This window comes from Phyllobates terribilis, unplaced genomic scaffold, assembly GCF_046119375.1.
Source record: "Phyllobates terribilis strain yellow unplaced genomic scaffold, ASM4611937v1 Scaffold_136__1_contigs__length_4911898, whole genome shotgun sequence".
Taxonomy (NCBI): Eukaryota; Metazoa; Chordata; class Amphibia; order Anura; family Dendrobatidae; genus Phyllobates; species Phyllobates terribilis.
Genome location: NW_027362896.1, coordinates 96525 through 121023, shown reverse-complemented (window position 1 = coordinate 121023; position 24499 = coordinate 96525). Strand labels below are relative to the sequence as shown.

The 24499-nt window shown below is 44.5% G+C and overlaps 2 protein-coding genes across 2 annotated transcripts in view; both read left to right on the top strand.

Annotated features, from left to right (window-relative positions):
- LOC141204997 (uncharacterized) overlaps positions 1 to 24499 on the top strand; it is a 125893-nt gene that overhangs the window by 39033 nt on the left and 62361 nt on the right. The window contains exons 7-8 of the mRNA XM_073664053.1: positions 2213 to 2336; positions 2420 to 2517. Coding sequence (XP_073520154.1) covers positions 2213 to 2336; positions 2420 to 2517 — 222 coding nt within the window. The remainder of the gene's footprint in view (positions 1 to 2212; positions 2337 to 2419; positions 2518 to 24499) is intronic.
- Positions 1 to 24499, top strand: part of LOC141204983 (uncharacterized) — a 70276-nt gene that overhangs the window by 39625 nt on the left and 6152 nt on the right. The gene's annotated exons all lie outside the window — the stretch shown is intronic.

The window sequence follows — 24499 nt, the reverse complement described above, 5'->3', positions numbered from 1 at the left end:
CTCCCCTCCTGTGACCTCATCACAGCTCCTGTGCGCACAGAGCAGCCATATATGTGGAGGCGGCTCTGCAGGTGGAGGTATGTGGAGTCTCCATTACTCTCTATCAGGATTAGCCGTTATTCACACTCGTGCGTCTATTTTGTGTCTGCTTTTCTTGCATGGTGGAATAAATCATCGCTCTGATTGACAGCTGGCTGCTCGCAGGGAGGCTGCTGACAATCAGTGTGATGTCGTCAGTCACGTCCCAACAAGAAAGCAGAGCCAAAGAGAAGCTGCTGCTCCGTCTATGTGACTTGTCGCGCCCCCGGGGCCGTGGGGTACTCAGCAGCCGGGCCGTCAGATGCTTGGGGGATTTTCACGGTGGCTGGCCCGGTCCGTGGCCCAGGGCGGACAACTGAAAAGAGGGGAATGTATATTGGGATAATAGGTTTGTAAATGTTTGTGACGCCACCTGTGGTGTCTGGTGAGGATCACCAGCGCTGCGGCAGTCCGCTGAGGCCGGTGTTGTGGCAGCTTAGATGGTATCGCTCCCCACAGGTGGAGCAGGGCCTCAGGGCAGCGTAGGAGGGGGGGGACCCAGCCGGGTCAGAGCAAGAATAGGAGCACACACGAAAGTCACTTCAGTACCTTTTACTGATGGAAATTCAGGCACGTCCCAGAGCACTGTAGGGTGAGGGGGTGCACGTCCGGATTCTCCCCAGTGAGCGGGTGTACGGCCTCCTGTCTCTTGCCTTTCTGTAGTAAGTTTCTGACCTGCCTGGAGCTAGGCCTAACTTGGTTTCTGTTCAGCACCTGCTAACTTGGTGATAGGGCCTTCTGTTGGAGATCACTCTCCCTATTCTTTGGGGTCTCCGTGATTCCTGACCCTGGTACGTATCAGCTTTTGGTGATCCTGGGACATGTAGTTCGCCAGGGGTTCCGGTTGTTTTCTACTGGTCATGAAGATCCACGTAGACTCGGACCCGGTGTCCGGTATATGCCTCGGGGTGAGCTGGTTAAGCTCCTCTGCCCCCTATGTTACTCACTTTCCACTCGCCTTCGGCCCCACTCGGGTCCTCACTAGGCTACACACACTGCAGCTGGGACGCTGCTCTTCTTCGCCGCTCTCAGAGTGTCGGCACACTCCTAGCTCTCTATCCTGAGCTCTGTGAGTTCTAGTCTGGACTCACTCTACAGACTATACTGAACTCTTTCTGCAGGAACTGCTAGGCTCTGGCTCGACTGCACTGACTCCTTCTGTGTCTGAGCAGGAACTGGTGAATCACTGAGCTGCCTAGCTCCACCTTCCCTATTTATATCCCTATTGGGCTCCCTCTGGTGGTCTGAGGTGGAAGGTGGAGGTGTGTGTATGCTGTGGGGGCCTCTTGTGGAGAAATCCGGTAATGCACCCCTCTAGGATCTGTGGTACCAAGCGCAGCTGGGTGCCACAAACTCATCAGGAGCCGCAGAGTCACCGGCAGGAGCAGTCCGTGACCACTCTGTTCCAGGCAGACATTGAAGCAGGGCAAGCAGGCAGTTAGGAACTATCTGCATTTTACTTTTAATATGTCTGTGTCCACTTCTTCTTCTTCCGACATCATCCAGGATCAGATCCACAGATTACTGCTTTATACCAGAATCAGTAATTGTATTATTACATAGAATTATTGATGACGTTACATCTTCTCATCTTCTTCTCATTCAGGTCTCTACAATATCGGATCCTCTCAGTGAAGATCTTCTATAGAAGAGAATTTTCCTTGATGGATAGGGAGCGAGACAAGATGGCGGAGAGGATATGCCACCTCACCTTAGAGATCCTCTTCCGGCTTACTGGAGAGGTGAGAGATTCTGATGACGTCACATTACATCATTCTTATCTATGGGAATAACAGATGGACAGAACTGGAGAGGTGAGGACTCTGGAAATGTCTGGAGGGAGATTTATTAATGTGTCTCTCCATAACCAGGATTACACAGTAGTGAAGAAGACCTCTAGTGGGCGCTGTCAAGACCCTGTGTCTGAGGGATGGGAAAGACCCCTGAGCCCAATCACGGGTCCTCCACCTCACCCCCTGATACATGAGGACATCAATGACCAGAAGATCCTAGAACTCACCTACAAGATGATTGAGCTGCTGACTGGAGAGGTGACACTGCTGGGAATGCTGGGACATTATACAGTAACGCTATGAAGGGATCGGGAGGATGACGGTATCATTGTATGTGTCAGGTTCCTATAAGGTGTCAGGATGTCGCCGTCTATTTCTCCATGGAGGAGTGGGAGTATTTAGAAGGACACAAAGATCTGTACAAGGACGTCATGATGGAGGTTCCACAGCCCCTCACATCACCAGGTAATAGACAGGACTAAATACACACGGCCTATAATTATCTGTATGTAAAGAATGGATTCAGTCCCTGTATGTGTTTCCTCCAGATCTATCCAGTAAGAGGACAACACCAGAGAGATGTCCCCGTCCTCTTCTTCCACAGGACTGTAAACAAGAAGACCCCAATGTTCCTCAGGATCATCAGGTAGATGGAGAGAAGGTGTCATGAGATCTCCCCTATGATGTGTAGACGGCTGTGAAGGTCTTGTGTTCAGTCTTGTTTTATCCACCAGTATTATATGTTTTATACTTGTGTAATGAGAACGGTGGAGATGGCAGGATTAGAGCTGATCATAGATGGGACTTCTCCATCTGTCTGTGACTTTTACAATATTTGTTTCAGGGTGAAGATCTGACCCATATTAATACTGCAGAGACATATGTGAGGGGTGATGAGCGGTGTAAAGAGGAGATTCCTACATATGACCACCCAGGTGAGTAGTGACCACTAAATGCAGAGAAGTCACAGATTCTTCTCAGTCACCAGCTGAAATTATTTAGTTACATTTTTTATTCTGCGTCTGTGATGCCGAGTCACTTCTCGGACAAGCCGTGAGGCGGGGAAGTCAAGGAGTCAGAGGTCAAAGACACAGGGATAAGACAAGAAGATAGTCAGAGGCAAAGTCCAGGGTCAGGAAACTAAGGTCAGAGTACGTCAAAGGCAAAAGGGATAATACAAACAAGTAGCCAAAAGGCAAATCCAAGGTCTAGCAACAAAGATCAGAAAATGAGAACAAACACACCACAGAGCTTAGCTACAACTGGCAATGTTCTGACCCTTGCCAGCCAGGTAATCATCCTGGTGATACCTGGAGGAAACCCCACTGGCCCGGCCGGATTGGAGAGCTGGATTGAAAGAAGAAACCCCTTTTAATATGCTCCTCTATGACCTTGGTCTCTTCACAGAGAGGAGAAAGTCACAATAGGAAGAGGAGAGGAACAATGAGGACACGGCCTTAGTGTGGACTCGTAAGAACAAGGACAACTTAGGTGTGATATATGATGGGAATCTTGACAGAAATTTGACTGAGCTCATTATAGTCAGTGGGGAGAGTCGGGCTTCGCTCCTGTGCATCTAGTGATGAATCCGTCCCCAGTCTGTTTTGCATTGCTTTGCTCCTATAAAAGAACAGGGTAACAAGAGGGTTTAGCAGTAGTGTGAACATGGCCTTAAAGGGGTTGTCCATTATTTTCTAACATTTTCCTTATGTGGGCAAGGTAGAATGAAATGGTAAGCGGGTGTGGTCAACAGCGTGGTCGGAAATTTAGCCTCATAATTTGTCCCACTTTCTCTTCTTTGAAAGTCGGGAAGTATTTGGCCCCATTCTAGAAGTAATACCCCCACGGTGCTCCTCTTACAACTATTTTGAAAAAAAACAATCGATTCTCTCACCTGTCCCAGCAGCTACTGCAAATGGCTCAGCCTTCTTCCTTCTACTCCCGACTGGCTCCCGACCCCTCAATTCCTCTACTGCTGCAGTCCTATCAGTCGTCCAAGAATTTCTGCAGGCCTAACTGGATTCTTTAGTTGAAATTAAAACATGTTTTTATAAAGCTGATGTATCCAGGATATAACATATCAAATTATAGATTATAATATATATAATATATTCTCCCCTTGGAGCTCAACTCCTAACTCTGTATAATGTAGTGTGTAGGGAAAAGTATAAGTGACCACGCCATTTTTGTATCCACTTTTGCATCTAATTGAATAAATAAATTCTGTATTATAACATATATTTAACGGTTTATTCCCACAATCACCATGAAGTTTCACTTAGCTGGCTTACTGCTTTGTTTCGGGACATGTATAGCACAGAGCTTGTATTGTGAAGGATGATATCATGAAAAAGCTTACTTCATACCAGGAAACAACAATGTGCTGGTAACTAAGCGAACGATATACTGCAGGATGGGGCTGTATATAGAGGTGCTGAGAGGATAGCTATGCTGCAGGAGGGGGCTCTGTATAAAGGGAAGAGAGCTAAGATTATAATGCAGGAGGGGACTTTGAGAGTTAAGATGAGAGATCTACTGCAGAATGAGGCTATACTTAGGGGGGCTAAGAAGAAAGATATACTTCAGGAGTGGGCTGTATACAGGGGACAATAAAGATACATACTGCGAGAGGTGGCTCTGTGTACAGGGGGCTAAAAGAAAAGATCTACTGCAGAATGGGGCTCTAGAGATAAGCTGAGATTAATTGAGCTGTGTTTTTTTTTTGCCTGCTGCCTAGGGACTTCAGATACTGCTCTGTTGATGCATATAGCAAAGGATTATCTTCTGTAAAGCTTCATTTTTAGTTTCACAAATTGATCTGTCATCAGCAGGCAGCTCTACACTGCCATTGTGGAGGATTACAGTTGAGTTGAGCTGTGCTGTAACCAGCGGCAGATGTAAAACCACACAGCCAGCTTTAGTGTTTTAGGTGTCAGAAGATAAAATCGATCAGGCAGGGTTCTGTACCGGAGCAGAGAGTGCACATTATTACAAAATAAGTCTGTTTTATTTTTGGTAGATGTCTTCACTAGGAACTCGGAGAGACGTCTGATCTCTTCAGAACTTAAAGCAGGAGATTGTCGTATCACATCAGATACATATGAAGACAATGCCATTATCTCAGATATACCCTCAACCCTCGACAGCAAAGATCCATCATCTGATCAACAGGTCCTATCTTCTGATTCATTACGGGATGATAAGCAAAGTAAAAGTCAAAGAAAGGGCGTTAAAGAGAGAAGAGGTCGCACTGGGGTGAAGCAATTTTCATGTTCAGAATGTGGGAAATGTTTTAATCAGAAGTCAAATCTTTTTACACATCATAAAATTCACATAGGGGATAAATCATTTTTATGCCCAGTGTGTGGCAAATGTTTTCACGTCAAATCTACTTTTGTTTCACATCAGAGAATTCACACAAGGAAAAAGTCATATGAATGTTCAGAATGTAGGAAATGTTTTCATAGGAGAGCTGATCTTGTTAAGCATCAACATGTTCACACAGGAGAGAAGCCATACTCATGTTTAGATTGCGGAAAATGTTTTAAGCAGAAAGGAACTCTTACTATACATCAGAGAATTCACACGGGGGAAAAACCATTTTCATGTTTAGATTGTGGCAAATTTTTTAGCCATAAATCAGCTTTTGTTATACATCAGAGAAGCCACACTGGGGAGAAGCCGTATTCATGTTCAGAATGTGGGAAATGTTTTATCCAGAAATCAGATCTTATGAGACATCATCAAATTCATACGAAAAAAAAGCTATCTTCATTTTCACGCTCTGAACGTGTGAAATGTCTTAATCAGAAGTCAGATATTGATGAGCATCAAAAAATTAACACAGGGGAGAAGCCATATTCATGTTCAGAATGTGGGAAATGTTTTAAACAGAAATCAAATCTTATTACACATTATCAAACTCACACTCAGAAACAGCCATCCACATTTTCATGCTCAGAATGTGAGGCACTATTTAAATGCAAATCAGATCTTTTTACACACCAGAGAATTCACACAAGGGATAAACCATTTTTATGCCCAGTGTGTGGGAAATGTTTTCAAGATAAATCTACTTTTGTTTCACATCAGAGAATTCACACAGGGAAAAAGCCATATGCATGTTCTGAATGTAGGAAATGTTTTCATTGGAAATCAGATCTTGTTATACATCAGAGAACTCACACAGGGGAGAAGCCATATTCATGTTTAGATTGCGGAAAATGTTTTATCCAGAAAGGAACTCTTTATATACATCAGAGAATTCACACGGGGGAGAAACCATTTTCATGTTCAGAATGTGGGAAATGTTTTAGCCATAAATCAACTTTTGTTATACATCAGAGAGGCCACACAGGGGAGAAGCCGTATACATGTTCAGAATGTGGGAAATGTTTTACCTGTAAATCATCTTTGGTTACGCATCAGAAAAGCCACACCGGGGAGAAGCCATATTCATGCTCAGAATGTGGGAAATGTTTTACCCAGAAATCAGATCTTATTAGACATCATCAAATTCACACCAAGAATAAGCCAACGTAATTTTCATGTTCAGAAAGTAGGGCATTATTTAAATGGAAATCAGATCTTTTTACACATCAGAGGATTCACGCAGAGGAAAAGCCATATTCATGTTCAGAATGTGGGAAATGTTTTAAGGGGAAATCAACTCTTGTTATGCATCAGAGAATTAATGTTCAGAACGTGGGAAAAGTTTTAAGGGGAAATCAACTCTTGTTATGCATCAGAGAATTCACATAGGAGAAAAACAACTTTCGTGTTTAGAATGTAGCAAATGATTTAGCCATAAATCAGCTTTAGTTATGGATCAGAGAAGCCACACTGGGGAGAAGCCGTATTCATGTTCAGAATGTGGGAAATGTTTTAATAAGAGATCAAGCCTTACTGATCGTCAAAAAACTCACATAATGGCTTAGCCACAATTATATTCTAGATTTTGGTAATGTTTCCCTCATGCGTAACAACTTTATAAGCTTTAAAGAGCGCACACAGATATGTTTATCTACTTACGTACAATAAAACCAGACCTTTCGCTGCATTGAAAGACTCAAAACACTTTTTATTTTTGAATTGATGGAAATTCATGGTGGCAGAAGCTGCCCAAGGAATGAACGTGCTTCTTCTTTTAACAGCTCCATGGTTTCCGAACTCTGAAGCGCTCACAAGAAGTAAAACAACTCAACATAGCACAGCAATATCATTTCTACATTGCTGTGCACTATGCTCATTTTCTGCGGTACTTTTAAGGCGCTTTTTAAGGCTGGTTCCTGGTGGAATCCACCTGAGAAAGACTGTGTATAAGGTATTTTAGGTAGATTCCATTTATTTTCCACCCCATCCAATGAACATAATGGACATTATTGTCAAACGAAACCCTGGTAGCCACCCAGCTCGCAGCATTCCATACTTACCCCTTCGCTCCCCTGATGAGTGTTTACCACGAAACGCGTCGGGAGTTGGTGGTCTATACACGGGTGAACATCCACGATTATGTCGTCGTAATAGTAGATGTAGCAAGTGTACTAATGTGCACCACCTCCAGGACGATGGATGAGACTGTTCCATCTTTATAATTCCTCTGCTGTTCGTTTCTGTGCCGATATTGGTGAGAATACGCACAGGGATTTATTTTATTGCACATAAGCATATGTATTGTGTATATCACCGAGAACCTGCCTTTTGGTGATTATATTTACTGTGAGACATTGCATTGTAAGAGACGTGTACATGTCGAATATCACCAAAAACCTGAGGTCACAGGTTATTGAGGGCTTTGCTGTGGTCATGGTGTATAGCCACTGGTCTAGATGTCACCAGGGACTACGGAAAATCTAAGTTTATTGCTATGCGGGCAATACTATGAATGTTATGGTTGACCAAGTTATCGATTGAATGCTAAGCACACTGCTCAAAAAAATAAAGGGAACACTTAAACAACAGAATATAACTCCAAGTAAATCAAACTTCTGTGAAATCAAACTGTCCACTTAGGAAGCAACACTGATTGACAATCAATTTCACATGCTGTTGTGCAAATGGAATAGACAATAGATGTCAATTATTGGCAATTATCAGCACACTCAATAAAGGAGTGGTTCTGCAGGTGGGGACCACAGACCACATCTCAGTACCAATGCTTTCTGGCTGATGTTTTGGTCACTTTTGAATGTTGGTTGTGCTTTCACACTCGTGGTAGCATGAGACGGACTCTACAACCCACAGAAGTTGCTCAGGTAGTGCAGCTCATCCAGGAGGGCACATCAATGCGAGCTGTGGCAAGAAGGTTTGCTGTGTCTGTCAGCGTAGTGTCCAGAGGCGCTACCAGGAGACAGGCCAGTACACCAGGAGACGTGGAGGGGGCCGTAGGAGGGCGACAACCCAGCAGCAGGACCGTTACCTCCACCTTTGTGCAAGGAGGAACAGGAGGAGCACTGCCAGAGCCCTGCAAAATGACCTCCAGCAGGCCACAAATGTGCATGTGTCTGCACAAACGGTTACAAACCGACTCCATGAGGGTGGTATGAGGGCCTGACGTCCACAGATGGGGGTCGTGCTCACAGCCCAACACCGTGCAGGAAAACCATTCAACTGCACTAGTCCTCGACATTTCATTATTAATCGGCAAGGGCTGTGAATGCCACTTTATTCTTTAAAATGAAGGCAGTAAAGACATTATTCTACTTTTGTCAAGTCTCCTCTCCGTGTTGTGAAACCTTCAGTTTCAAAATGTCGTTTCACAATGAGGTTACATACAAATCTATTTAGAACTAAAAAATTGAAGGCGCCGCTGGAGGAAAAGGCACCTTATTCAGCGTTTGTCTCAATCTGCAAAAATGCAGATTGAGATTTCCCCCAAAAGGGCCAAATAATCAGCCAAAGATCTAAATTCCATCCAATAATACCAGGTTTGGTAGAAACGATCATAAAAGTTATTAATCTTTGAAGTGAGCTCCTCCATTAACACCTCGGTCATCTTCGTAAACCAGAGGATTGTCGGAGCGGTATCTTTTTTTCCACAGTAGATGGATGTACGATCTTGCAGTCGCGATTAAGTGTCTCAATATCGAATGTTTGTAGGTTTTCATTGGGATGTCTCAGTGATGGAGAAGGATGAGAGCCAGGTCTGTAATCAGATCTTTGATTTTCCGTATCACTTTCTGTAATTTTTCCCAAAAAGGAGAGAAAAGCCTCCAAGACCAGAAAATGTGGTCACCCTCCTCCTCCCCACATCTCCAGCACATAGGACTTGGCTCCAGAAAGATGAAGTGTAGTCCAATTGGGACCCTTCTATACCACCGTGAGAGCAATTTGTAACCGGCCTCATGAAAACTAGAGCAGATTTATGCGTTAAGGTGAAACTACGCCTCCACTGCTTCATCGATAGGGAGAGGCCCAAATCGTCTTCACATTGAGTTTGAAATCTGGTAATAGGTGGGTCTGGGGGTTCAATCAGCAGGGAATATGGGAAAGGTTATCATGGAAGAACAGAGATTTCTAGATTTTATTGAATAAACAACATAAGCGACAAGATAAAATCATCATAAAACCTATTATAGCAGACAAAGTGCGCTTCTGATAAAGTGCATAGTGGGAATGCTCACGTAGGCGACCATATATTGCACCCAGCCCTAGATATACATATAGCAATAAATAACATGCATAGGGTTAATAAACCGAAAAGTGCAGGTACAATAATATAAATTGTATGGAATATAAATAGATGCCAATATCTCTTAGTACACAAATATAATAGTAATAGATGATACCTATATTTCCACCATCTCATTCACCCCCCCCAACTGACCTATCTATCAACGTCCATGGCTGTTCACTCTCCCCAGTCCCACAAGCTCGCTGCCTTGGGGTAACCCTGGACTCCGACCTCTCCTTCACACCACATATCCTAGCTCTTTCCACTTCCTGCAGACTCCAACTCAAAAACATCTCCCGCATCCGTGCATTCTTCAACCACGAATCTGCAAAAACACTAGTGCACGCCCTCATCATCTCCCGCCTCGACTACTGCAACCTCCTGCTCTGTGGCCTCCCCTCCAACACTCTCGCAACCCTCCAATCTATCCTGCTGCCCGACTAATCCACCTGTCCCCCCGCTATTCCCCGGCCTCTCCTCTCTGTCAATCCCTTCACTGGCTCCCCATTGCCCAGAGACTCCAGTTCAAAATCCTAACCCTGGCATATAAAGCCATTCGCAACCTGTCTCCTCCATATATCTCTGACCCAGTCTCCCGGTACCTACCTGCACGCAACCTCCGATCCTCACAAGATCTCCTTCTCTACTCCCCTCTTTTCTCCTCTTCCCACAATCACATAAAAGATTTCTCCCGTGCATCCCCCTACTCTGGAACTCTCTACTCCAACACGTCAGACTCTGGAAACCTTCAAAAGGAACCTGAAGACCCACCTCTTCCAACAAGCCTACAACCTGCAGTAACCAGAGCTCCACCATACCGCTGCACGACCAGCTCTACCCTCATCTACTGTATCCTCACCCATCCCCTGTAGATTGTGAGCCCTCGCGGGCAGGGTCCTCGCTCCTCCTGTACCAGTCGCCGTCACGTTTTGTTAAAGATCATTGTAATTGTTCATGTATGTATACCCCTTGTTTCACATGCAAAGCGCCATGGAATAAATGGCGCTATAATAATATTAGTACAATAATGATTTAGCCACATACGCCTAAACCCTGATACCAAATCCACAATAAAAGTCAGACTGATGTCAATATGACTTGACCATGCATACAAGTATAAACAACCCAGCATCTATTGGTTACCTGCTAATAGGATCCCCTATAAATGTAGTATATTACCTTAAATGCCATGGCCATGCATTGTGCGCTCTATAATCTCAAAAGTCACCACAGGACAACCCACAAAGTCTACTCCCACAACACCCATGACGAGATGAAAGGGGTTAATTCCACCTGATGAAGGCAGCAGACCGCTGCAGAAACGCGTTGTGGGCATAAGAATGTCTAAATAAAGAGGTTCGTTTCTTTTAAGTAATCTGTCCCAGGTGCTTAATTCAGTGTCCGGCGCCCGAACTGACCACAATACTTTGCACATTGAGACGAAAGGGGTGTCCTCATCTGTCGGAAGTGCCAGTATTGTGGATCTTTGCCAGTAGTGGTTGCAGTAGATGCCTCATGTATAGAGTAAGGGCCCCGTCACACTAAGCGATGCAGCAGCGATCCCGACAACGATACGACCTGTCAGGGATCGTTGCTGCATCGCTAATACATCGCTGGTGAGCTGTCAAACAGGCAGGCTCACCAGCGATCAGGGGAGCAGCGATATCGTGGAAAGAATCGTTCCACGATGTCCTGCTCCCGTTACCAGCCTGCTGCAAGCAGGAGCAGGCTGGTAACTATGGTAAACATCGGGTTACTAAGTGCGCGTGTGCCCCTAGTAACCCGCTGTTTACCATGGATACCACTCTGCTACGGTGCGCGGGAGCCTCCGTGCACCGTAGCAGAGTGGTATCCATGGTAAACAGCAGGTTACTAAGTGCGCGCGTGCCCCTAGTAACCCGATGTTTACCATAGTTACCAGCCAGATCGTTGGTCCCGCTGGTCACACACAGCGATGTGTGCTGGCCAGCGGGAGGGCAACGACCAAAAAATGATCCAGGACACTTTGCAACGATCAGCGACCTCACAGCAGGGGCCTGATCGTTGCAAAGTGTCACACACAGCGACATCGCTGGTGAGGTCGCTGGTGAGTCACCAAAACCGTGACTCAGCAGCGATATCGCTAGCGATATCGCTATGTGAGACGGGGGCTTTAGACTGGAGACGTCAGAGAAGAGGTTGATCACAGCATCATCCATGAAAATAGAGTTAATGGCCCAAGCACAGGGTATCTTCCTTATCAGTGTAGTAGGGGAGTCTGCACAAAGCATTTCTTGGTTTGTTACGGTCAAGAGGCCCCATTCTGTCGATAACATAGGAAGCGACTAGAGTCTCTGTGTAACCTTGTTAAATAGGGGAGTAATCTATAGTCTGAGATCTTCCTGGCCTTTTATGTAACCCTTTTATGCGAGTGTTGTATTTTCGCCCCCTAACTTCTTGAACGTTGAGGAGCAGGGTTAGGTTTTGTACTTGAGAGTTGAGGGTCTCATGTTTACCCTCCAGGGTTTAGATTCGGTCCGACAAATCCCTAGCTCTATTCTGTTGTCCTGGAGGATAAAAGGTTAATATTCTCCCGTATTGAATCAATAGCCGGTTGGTGTGAGGCTTCAATTTCTCTAGACTAAGGAGTCAATGTCCTGCTTTGTTGGTAGGGCTTGTGTTAGATCTCTGAAGATCTGAGTGCATCGGAGAGAATGTCGTTTCTCTGTGAGAGGTCACGGGGCGCTGCATTCTTGTCTGTGAGGACTGCAATGTGTCAAAGCCCCCCATGTCAACTGCGCGGGAAGAGGCATCCAAGGATAAGGGAGAAGAGGTGCCTCCTACAAAAGTGTCACTTGCTGTCTTGTGAGGGGTGTTTTTGGGTAATTTGGCAACTCCTCGCGAGTGAGCTGGCGGGTTAGGCATCAGTACCATTTGGCCAAAGAGGAACTAGCCGCTTCCCGGGTGGCACATTTGAAGAACCGTCCAATAATGTTATTCTGCAAGTCTTCAGGATAATAAATTGATGACGAGGGTATTAAACCATAATCTCAGAGTTTTCTGGGCATCCCCGAGGGTATTGTTAGATGAGAAAGTCCATGTCAGGTGTCTGGACCCATTGAGCACCAGTAGTGTGTTGTCACTCCATAGCGGTTATGCCCTGTATCCAGTCCAGCTTATTTTCAAGGTAGAGGTGGTTATGGTTAATTTATTCTGACAGTTAAGAGTTAACAGTGTAGTTCAGGGGACGCCACTAGGAGGCAGCATCACAGATCTTGCAGCTTAGGACAATTGTATTTGAAGGTGTAATTAGACAGGACAGCCACGAGATGTCAGTGGTGTGTTGTAAAGGCAATGCTAGCGTTAATTAGTTAACCCTTAGAAAGTATGAAAGGTCCCAGGTCTGTTCTAGAACTGTAGGTTAAGTCCAGCTTGTAAGGGGATGGCCGTGACTGGGTTATGCCTCCAAGCCTGAGGAGGGCTCCCAAATGAATGGCGGCGTTCCCGACTGTCACCCTATCAGAGATGTCCGGCAGTATGGCAGCTGATGGAAACAGGGGAATTTCAGCCCTAAGCAGGGCTCTCCGGGTGCCCTGGGAGGATCAGAACAGGGGAGCTTCAGGCTAAGAGCTCTCCATCAGTAGTGCAGAGAAGGGGGAGACTCCCGACAACAGGCAGCATGCGCTCGTTGCGAGATGCGGGGGCCTCGGCCACACGTCAGGGCCGGAGACCACTCAGCCTTCACATAAAGAGGCGCGAGAATTCCTCGCTTGGGATATCAGGGTATCTCCTACTCCCGGGACTCCTCGTCGCTGATCGGTTCCACACCACAGATGGAGCAAAGTAACTGTTGCTTGACCAGAAGTGAGCAGAGGCCGGCAAGAAAGTCTGTGGTGGCTTCAGGGCCCAAGTAGGCCTCGACTTGTAGGGAAGGAGCAGAGACGTCGGGGTGAGAACAAATGGGTGCTCTTGGTGCAGTGGGGTCAGGGAAGGTGCCCAGATCGGTAGATGGGGTCTCAACCCAGCCGGATTGAGACGACTGATATTGATGGTCACAGAGCTCCTTCAAACACGTCCAGCTCTCACAGCTTTTGGACATGCCCCGCTTCTGAGACATTTGATAAAATCATCTGTCCTCCTTCCTCTCTGTCTTCCTTACTTCTTATTCTTTTTCCTTAAAGGGTTATATGTTATAGGAAATTTTTATTAAGCTTTTTTTTTATTTCATATTTAGATACAAAATATTGTTTTCTTCAGGCAGCGATCAGAGAGAGATAAGGGGTCTGAGAAGTGCAGCACAGTAATCTCCGGTTACCATTGCTGTAAAGTCATCTTATAATGATAGGTGGAGGATTAGAATAAAGGTGCGTTCACACTGTTTGATCCATGGCAGTTTTCTTAGCATTTGCAGCACTTTTTGTACTTATTATCATTGAAGTGCAAGCCAACTTTCCTAGTATTCTCAGAATGTCCAGTCGTGGTCAAGAGTTTTGAGACTTACACAAATTTTCGCAAAATTTGCTACTTCAATATTTTTAGATCTTTTCATCCATTTTTTCTATGGCATAGTCATTCCCCAACTTGGGAACATCCAACTTACAAGCTATTAAAAAGAAGAAAAATTAAGGTTCACATAATCACTCACCTCTCAGATCCTCTTCCATCCATTGTTACGTGACGCATCTCCAGCCTTTGAGTAACCTCTGAGGCCTGAACGCAACTGGAAGTCCTGGCCTATAGTGAAGAGGACATGGATGCAACGCACAACAGATGAAAGAAAAGTCCCGGACAGAGCGCAGTAAGGCGGCCAGAGAAATGAGGTGAGTATTGGTAAAAAAATAATAATGCTTCTTCGTCTACCCCGCTGCTTTCTGTCTGGTTCTCTTCTTTCCGCCATCGCTTACCACATCTCGGTCATCTTGAGTATAGGCCAGGACTTCTTGATGTGTTCAGGCCTCAATGGTCACAGCGTGTTGTAAGGCCACAAATGTCTAGATGTGCGCCGTGACCTTAGGACGCAAAGTGACTTTTGAGGCCTCGACGCAGGAGGAAATCCTGGCCTATAGTGATGAGGACTGAGACGTTGAGCGCTACAGCAGAAAGAAGAGCAACTTCTATAGACAAAGGCATCAAGTTTATTCAATGTTTACTGTGTTGATCCTTTTTTGTCAAGACTTTTGCAATTTACCCTGAGATGCTGGATATCAGCTTTTAGGCCAAAAACCTTGACTGATGACCACCCATTCTTACCTAATCCGTTTTTGGAGTTTACGACAATTTCTGTATTTTTGTTTGTGCACCGGCTTTTTGAGGATCGACCTCAGGTTCTCAATGGGATTGAAATATGGGGAGTTTCCTGGCCATGGACCCAAAATGTCAATGTTTTGTTTACCAAGCCACTTCTCCATCATACTGGAAAAAGGATTGTTCATCACTAAATTGCTCCTGGACCTTTGGCAGAAGTTGCTCTTGGAGGCTGTTTATGTACAATTTTTTATTCATGGCAGTGTTCTCGTGAGTGAGCCCACTCCCTTGGATGAAAATCAAAACTACACATGGATGGTCGCAGGATGCTTTACTGTTGGCGTGGAACACAACTCATGGTTTCTCTCACCTTTTCTTGTCTGGAAAATTATTTTTGCAGAAGTCGCAAACAATCTGAAGGAGCCACATCAAAGAAAACAACTTTACTTCAGTCCTCTGCAGTCCAATCCTTGCACTTCCTCTAGTATGTCAGTCTGTCCTTGATTTTTTTTCTTGGAGAGAAGTGTCTTATTTGCCTCCTTTCTTGACACCAAAGTCTCCAAAAGCCTTCACCTCACTCTATGCGCAGATGCCTGCCTGCTACCATTCCTAAGCAAGCTCTGCACTGGTGTTGAATCAATCCCGTAGCTGAGTACTCTTTAAGAGACGGTCCTGGCACTTACTGGACTATTTTGGATGTTTTGAAGCCTTCTTCACAGCAATTGATTATTTCTCTTTGAAGTTCTTGATCAGCTGATCAGTGGTTGATATGGGGGCAATCTTACAGGGAGCAATGTCCTTGCCTGTAAAGCCCTTTTGCAAAGTAATGATGACTGCACGTTTCCTTGGATGTATCCATGGTTAACAGAAAAATACAACGATTAAAAGCACCAGCACCCTTTCAAAGCAACCAGCATGCTCTTCTAAATCAATCAGCTTGACAGAGTGATATCAACTGATTTATCCTGAGTCAATGGCATGATGTAAGTAGGTCATTTTGTGGCAAGGCTGAAATTTAGTGAAAATGGGTTTTATTTTATGAATTCATTTTTATGACAAGGAAGGAGTTTGGAACTTTTTCTGCAATTCATCTTATCACTCTTCATATCAATCCAGAGTTAAATGACTTGTCCCACGAACAAAGTACATTTTAATTAATAAATCTTGAAATAATAATAATAAATTCTACAATTGGATGTGTTAAAAAAATGTTCCTGTGCTGCGATAATCTTATAAATGTGTCCTTGCTATGTACTGTGTAATGGCTGTGTCCAACTATGCAGAGCTGCTCCAGTTCGTGGTCAGCACATAAAACAACTCCTGGCCAGGGATGGGTAAGAGTAATTCACTTAAGTGAGTATACAGACAAAACAGCAGTAGAGTGCACAGGATCGGGCTGGGCCCTGGGGGCAGAGAGGCAAATTCCCACCAGGTCACCACCCAAGCAGCTGTACAGGGCCTCTAGGCCACCTGTTGTTTCATCGGCCCGGGTCAGCACTGCACCTTTAAATGTGTTTGCTGCATCACAGTTCAGCAGACACGACTGCGCAGTACGCTGTGCGGTCGCGTGACCTGCCACATGACTCACTGACGTCATCGCAGGTCCTTCACACCACCGCGAGACACACCGGGAGACCCGACGGAGCGGAGAAGGAGACCGCGGGCCATCGGAAGGTAAGTATAATCTTTATTTTTTACCATTCTTATTCATTTTTTTAACTATTACTTGGTCACACTATATAAAACCATGCCGGTTGCATGGATTTATATAGTGTGACCAATTTGTCAAGCACTTTTCCAAGTGATGCTAAAATCGCTTGTCAACCCGCATGCGGAAATGCAAGTGAAGAACGCTTGACAAACGCTTCTACCTGGTGGGAAAAATGCATGTAATATCCGCATGCGTTTTTCCTGCCAGGGAGAAGCGTAAAAAATATGCAGCATTTCTGCATCGTGGGCACATAGCCTTAGATAAGATAGAGGATGCTCTGTCTTCTTCAGATAAAATGGAAGATGTTCTGTTTTTTTCAGATAAAATGGAGGATGCGTGGTTTTCTTTAGATAAGATGGAGGATGCGTGGTTTTCTTCAGATAAAATGGAGGATGTTCTGTTTTCTTCAGATAAAATGGAGGATGCGCGGTTTTCTTCAGATAAAATGGAGGATGTTCTGTTTTCTTCAGATAAAATGGAGGATGCGCTGTTTTCTTCAGATAAAATGGTGGATGTTCTGTTTTCTTCAGATAAAATGGAGGATGCTCTGTTTTCTTTAGATAAGATGGAGGATGCTCTGTTTTCTTCAGATAAGATGGAGGATGCGCTGTTTTCTTCAGATAAGATGGAGGATGCTGTTTTCTTCAGATAAAATGGAGGATGCGCTGTTTCCTTCAGATAAAATGGAGGATGCGCTGTTTCCTTCAGATAAAAAGGAGGATGCGCTGTATTCTTCAGATAAAATGGAGGATGCGCGGTTTTCTTCAGATAAAATGGAGGATGCTCTGTTTTCTTCAGATAAAATGGAGGATGCGCTGTTTTCTTCAGATAAAATGGAGGATGCGCTGTTTTCTTCAGATAAAATGGAGGATGCGCGGTTTTCTTCAGATAAAATGGAGGATGTTCTGTTTTCTTCAGATAAAATGGAGGATGCGCTGTTTTCTTCAGATAAAATGGTGGATGTTCTGTTTTCTTCAGATAAAATGGAGGATGCTCTGTTTTCTTTAGATAAGATGGAGGATGCTCTGTTTTCTTCAGATAAGATGGAGGATGCGCTGTTTTCTTCAGATAAGATGGAGGATGCTGTTTTCTTCAGATAAAATGGAGGATGCGCTGTTTCCTTCAGATAAAATGGAGGATGCGCTGTTTCCTTCAGATAAAAAGGAGGATGCGCTGTATTCTTCAGATAAAATGGAGGATGCGCGGTTTTCTTCAGATAAAATGGAGGATGCTCTGTTTTCTTCAGATAAAATGGAGGATGCGCTGTTTTCTTCAGATAAAATGGAGGATGCGCTGTTTTCTTCAGATAAAATGGAGGATGCGCGGTTTTCTTCAGATAAAATGGAGGATGTTCTGTTTTCTTCAGATAAAATGGAGGATGCGCTGTTTTCTTCAGATAAAATGGTGGATGTTCTGTTTTCTTCAGATAAAATGGAGGATGCTCTGTTTTCTTCAGATAAGATGGAGGATGCTCTGTTTTCTTCAGATAAAATGGAGGATGCTCTGTTTTCTTCAGATAAAATGGAGGAGGCTCTGTTTTCTTCAGATAAAATGGAGGAGGCTCTGTTTTCTTCAGATAAAATGGAGGATGCGCTGTTTTCTTCAGATAAAATGGAGGATGCCTTGTTTTCTTCAGATAAAATGGAGGATGCGCTGTTTCCTTCAGATAAAATGGAGGATGCGCTGTTTGCTTCAGATAAAATGGAGGATGCGCTGTTTTCTTCAGATAAAATGGAGGATGCGTGGTTTTCTTCAGATAAAATGGAGGATGTTCTGTTTTCTTCAGATAAAATAGAGGATGCGCTGTTTTCTTCAGATAAAATGGTGGATGCGCTGTTTTCTTCAGATAAAATGGTGGATGCGCTGGTTTCTTCAGATAAAATAGAGGATGTTCTGTTTTCTTCAGATAAGATGGAGCATGCTCTGTTTTCTTCAGATAAAATGGAGGATGAGCTGTTTTCTTCAGATAAAATGGAGGAGGCTCTGTTTTCTTCAGATAAATTGGAGGATGCGCTGTTTTCTTCAGATAAAATGGAGGATGTGCTGTTTTCTTCAGATAAAATGGAGGATGCTCTGTTTTCTTCAGATAAAATGGAGGATGCGCGGTTTTCTTCAGATAAAATGGAGGATGTTCTGTTTTCTTCAGATAAAATGGAGGATGCGCTGTTTTCTTCAGATAAAATGGTGGATGTTCTGTTTTCTTCAGATAAAATGGAGGATGCGCGGTTTTCTTCAGATAAAATGGAGGATGCGCTGTTTTCTTCATGAAAATGGAGGATGCGCGGTTTTCTTCAGATAAAATGGAGGATGTTCTGTTTTCTTCAGATAAAATGGAGGATGCGCTGTTTTCTTCAGATAAAATGGAGGATGCGCTGTTTTCTTCAGATAAAATGGTGGATGTTCTGTTTTCTTCAGATAAAATGGAGGATGCTCTGTTTTCTTTAGATAAAATGGAGGATGCTCTGTTTTCTTCAGATAAAATGGAGGATGCGCTGTTTTCTTCAGATAAAATGGAGGATGAGCTGTTTTCTTCAGATAAAATGGAGGATGTTCTGTTTTCTTCAGATAAAATGGAGGATGCGCTGTTTTCTTCAGATAAATTGGAGCATGCTCTGTTTTCTTCAGATAAAATGGAGGATGAGCTGTTTTCTTCAGATAAAATGGAGGATGAGCTGTTTTCTTCAGATAAAATGGAGGAGGCGCTGTTTTCTTCAGATAAAATGGAGGATGAGCTGTTTTCTTCAGATAAAATGGAGGATGCGTGGTTTTCTTCAGATAAAATGGAGGATGTTCTGTTTTCTTCAGATAAAATGGAGGATGCGCTGTTTTCTTCAGATAAAATGGTGGATGTTCTGTTTTCTTCAGATAAAATGGAGGATGCTCTGTTTTCTTCAGATAAAATGGAGGATGCTCTGTTTTCTTCAGATAAAATGGAGGATGCGCTGTTTTCTTCAGATAAAATGGAGGATGAGCTGTTTTCTTCAGATAAAATGGAGGATGAGCTGTTTTCTTCAGATAAAATGGAGGATGCGCTGTTTTCTTCAGATAAAATGGAGGATGAGCTGTTTTCTTCAGATAAAATGGAGGATGTTCTGTTTTCTTCAGATAAAATGGAGGATGCGCTGTTTTCTTCAGATAAATTGGAGCATGCTCTGTTTTCTTCAGATAAAATGGAGGATGAGCTGTTTTCTTCAGATAAAATGGAGGATGAGCTGTTTTCTTCAGATAAAATGGAGGAGGCTCTGTTTTCTTCAGATAAATTGGAGGATGCGCTGTTTTCTTCAGACAAAATGGAGGATGCGCTGTTTTCTTCAGATAAAATGGAGGATGCGTGGTTTTCTTCAGATAAAATGGAGGATGCTCTGTTTTCTTCAGATAAAATGGAGGATGCGCTGTTTTCTTCAGATAAAATGGAGGATGCGCTGTTTTCTTCAGATAAAATGGTGGATGTTCTGTTTTCTTCAGATAAAATGGAGGATGCTCTGTTTTCTTTAGATAAAATGGAGGATGCTCTGTTTTCTTCAGATAAAATGGAGGATGCGCTGTTTTCTTCAGATAAAATGGAGGATGAGCTGTTTTCTTCAGATAAAATGGAGGATGTTCTGTTTTCTTCAGATAAAATGGAGGATGCGCTGTTTTCTTCAGATAAATTGGAGCATGCTCTGTTTTCTTCAGATAAAATGGAGGATGAGCTGTTTTCTTCAGATAAAATGGAGGATGAGCTGTTTTCTTCAGATAAAATGGAGGAGGCGCTGTTTTCTTCAGATAAAATGGAGGATGAGCTGTTTTCTTCAGATAAAATGGAGGATGCGTGGTTTTCTTCAGATAAAATGGAGGATGCGTGGTTTTCTTCAGATAAAATGGAGGATGTTCTGTTTTCTTCAGATAAAATGGAGGATGCGCTGTTTTCTTCAGATAAAATGGTGGATGTTCTGTTTTCTTCAGATAAAATGGAGGATGCTCTGTTTTCTTCAGATAAAATGGAGGATGCGCTGTTTTCTTCAGATAAAATGGAGGATGAGCTGTTTTCTTCAGATAAAATGGAGGATGAGCTGTTTTCTTCAGATAAAATGGAGGATGAGCTGTTTTCTTCAGATAAAATGGAGGATGCGCTGTTTTCTTCAGATAAAATGGAGGATGAGCTGTTTTCTTCAGATAAAATGGAGGATGTTCTGTTTTCTTCAGATAAAATGGAGGATGCGCTGTTTTCTTCAGATAAATTGGAGCATGCTCTGTTTTCTTCAGATAAAATGGAGGATGAGCTGTTTTCTTCAGATAAAATGGAGGATGAGCTGTTTTCTTCAGATAAAATGGAGGATGAGCTGTTTTCTTCAGATAAAATGGAGGATGCCCTGTTTTCTTCAGATAAAATGGAGGATGCCCTGTTTTCTTCAGATAAAATGGAGGATGCGCTGTTTTCTTCAGATAAAATGGAGGATGCGCTGTTTTCTTCAGATAAAATGGAGGATGCGCTGTTTTCTTCAGATAAAATGGAGGATGCGCTGTTTTCTTCAGATAAAATGGAGGATGCCTTGTTTTCTTCAGATAAAATGGAAGATGCGCTGTTTTCTTCAGATAAAATGGAGGATGCCTTGTTTTCTTCAGATAAAATGGAAGATGCTCTGTTTTCTTAAGATAAAATGGAGGATGCTTTCTTTCTCTATCTGCCTTAAATAATTCGCTTTAGCTCTGTCTACCTCAGATGAGGTTCTCTAGTTTTCACTCTTCTTGATATAAGATGGCGCTCTCTTTCTCTCTCCCTCGGTTTACCTCAGATGTCATGGAGGACGCTGTCTTTCCACCTCAGATACGATGAAGGATTCGCTTTTTTAGTCGGCCTCAAATAATATGAACGACGCTCTTTCTCTGTCTACCTCGGCTAATATGGAGGTCACTCAGACAGACGACTATAGTGGATTATCTCATAATCTTCCTGACAGGACTGACATCTATTCAGCTTTTCTCTTTTCCCTCACTTTTCTACCTCCCGGGGGATGATGGGAGATGTAGTTCTGTTCACTGCAGGTTTAGAGAAGTAACACAAGTCCTTTCCCTCCACTAAATGTTTGTGACAGGACTGAGGACTCATCTGGTTGTTATATATACTCCTCCCCTGACTCCTCCCCTCCTGACCCCACACATAAACTTCAGCTCATCCAGCACCATGACAACCAGCACAGCAGAGTCCTGCATCCACTGAGGCCCCTGATCATGTGACCCCTGACTCCTCCCCTCCTGTGACCTCATCACAGCTCCTGTGCGCACAGAGCAGCCATATGTGTGGTGGCGGCTCTGCAGGTGGAGGTATGTGGAGACCCCATTACTGGGCGCAGGGGGCATTAACCCCTTCAGCATGGAGACTCTTTTGGGGTCTTGTGTTGCCCTTTTATAAGAATCATAAGGTTTTTGTTCTGTTTCCTGTAATAGATACATACGACCCAACTATGGAGACAGGAAGGCAGGAAACGTATTGTGCTCATAGTACAGGACCCCTTTACTGGCCCCACAGTGTAATGCCCCCATTATGCCCCTTATGCAGGATGTATGATGCCCCCACACAGTGTAATGCCCCAATTATGCCCCTTATGCAGGATGTATGATGCCCCCACACAGTGTAATGCCTCCATTATGCCCCTTATGCAGGATGTATGATGCCCCACACAGTGTAATGCCCCCATTATGCCCCTTATGCAGGATGTATGATGCCCCCACACAGTGTAATGCCCCCATTATGCCCCTTTTGCAGGATGTATGATGCCCCCATTATGCCCCTTATGCAGGATGTATGATGCCCCCACACAGTGTAATGCCCCCATTATGCCCCTTATGCAGTATGTATGATGCCCCCATTATGCCCCTTATGCAGGATGTTTGATGCCCCCATTATGCCCCTTATGCAGGATGTATGATGCCCCCACACAGTGTAATGCCCCCATTATGCCCCTTATGCAGGATGTATGATGCCCCCATTATGCCCCTTTTGCAGGATGTATGATGCCCCCCACAGTGTAATGCCTCCATTATGCCCCTTATGCAGGATGTATGATGCCCCCACACAGTGTAATGCCCCCATTATGCCCCTTATGCAGGATGTATGATGCCCCCACACAGTGTAATGCCCCCATTATGCCCCTTTTGCAGGATGTATGATGCCCCCCACAGTGTAATGCCCCCATTATGCCCCTTATGCAGGATGTATGATGCCCCCACACAGTGTAATGCCCCCATTATGCCCCTTATGCAGGATGTATGATGCCCCCACACAGTGTAATGCCCCCATTATGCCCCTTTTGCAGGATGTATGATGCCCCCATTATGCCCCTTATGCAGGATGTATGATGCCCCCACACAGTGTAATGCCCCCATTATGCCCCTTATGCAGTATGTATGATGCCCCCACACAGTGTAATGCCCCCATTATGCCCCTTATGCAGGATGTTTGATGCCCCCATTATGCCCCTTATGCAGGATGTATGATGCCCCCACACAGTGTAATGCCCCCATTATGCCCCTTATGCAGGATGTATGATGCCCCCACACAGTGTAATGCCCCCATTATGCCCCTTTTGCAGGATGTATGATGCCCCCCACAGTGTAATGCCCCCATTATGCCCCTTATGCAGGATGTATGATGCCCCCACACAGTGTAATGCCCCCATTATGCCCCTTATACAGTATGTATGATGCCCCCCACAGTGTAATGCCCCCATTATGCCCCTTATGCAGTATGTATGATGCCCCCACACAGTGTAATGCCCCCATTATGCCCCTTATGCAGGATGTATGATTCCCCCACACAGTGTAATGCCCCCATTATGCCCCTTATGCAGGATGTATGATGCCGCCACACAGTGTAATGCCCCCATTATGCCCCTTATACAGTATGTATGATGCCCCCATTATGCCCCTTATGCAGTATGTATGATGCCCCCCACAGTGTAATGCCCCCATTATGCCCCTTATGCAGTATGTATGATGCCCCCACACAGTGTAATGTCCCCATTATGCCCCTTATGCAGGATGTATGATGCCCCCACACAGTGTAATGTCCCCATTATGCCCCTTATGCGGGATGTATGATGCCCCCACACAGTGTAATGCCCCCATTATGCCCCTTATACAGGATGTATGATGCCCCCACACAGTGTAATGCCCCCATTATGCCCCTTATGCAGGATGTATGATGCCCCCACACACTGTAATGCCCCCATTATGCCCCTTATGCAGTATGTATGATGCCCCCACACAGTGTAATGTCCCCATTATGCCCCTTATGCAGGATGTATGATGCCCCCACACAGTGTAATGCCCCTTATGCAGGATGTATGATGTCCCCACACAGTGTCATGCCCCCATTATGCCCCTTATGCTGGATGTATGATGCCCCCACACAGTGTAATGCCCTCATTATGCCCCTTATGCAGTATGTATGATGCCCCACACAGTGTAATGCCCCCATTATGCCCCTTATACAGTATGTATGATGCCCCCACACAGTGTAATGCCCCCATTATGCCCCCTATCCAGTGTGTATGATGCCCCCACACAGTGTAATGCCCCCATTATGCCCCTTATACTGGATGTATGATGCCCCCACACAGTGTAATGCCCCCATTATGCCCCTTATGCAGGATGTATGATGCCCCCACACAGTGTAATGCCCCCATTATGCCCCTTATGCAGGATGTATGATGCCTCCACACAGTGTAATGCCCCCATTATGCCCCTTATGCAGGATGTATGATGCCCCCACACAGTGTAATGCCCCCATTATGCCCCTTATACAGTATGTATGGTGCCCCCACAGTGTAATGCCCCCATTATGCCCCTTATGCAGGATGTATGATGCCCCCCACACAGTGTAATGCCCCCATTATGCCCCTTATGCAGTATGTATGATGCCCCCACACAGTGTAATGCCCCCATTATGCCCCTTTTGCAGGATGTATGATGCCCCCCACAGTGTAATGCCCCCATTATGCCCCTTATGCAGGATGTATGATGCCCCCACACAGTGTAATG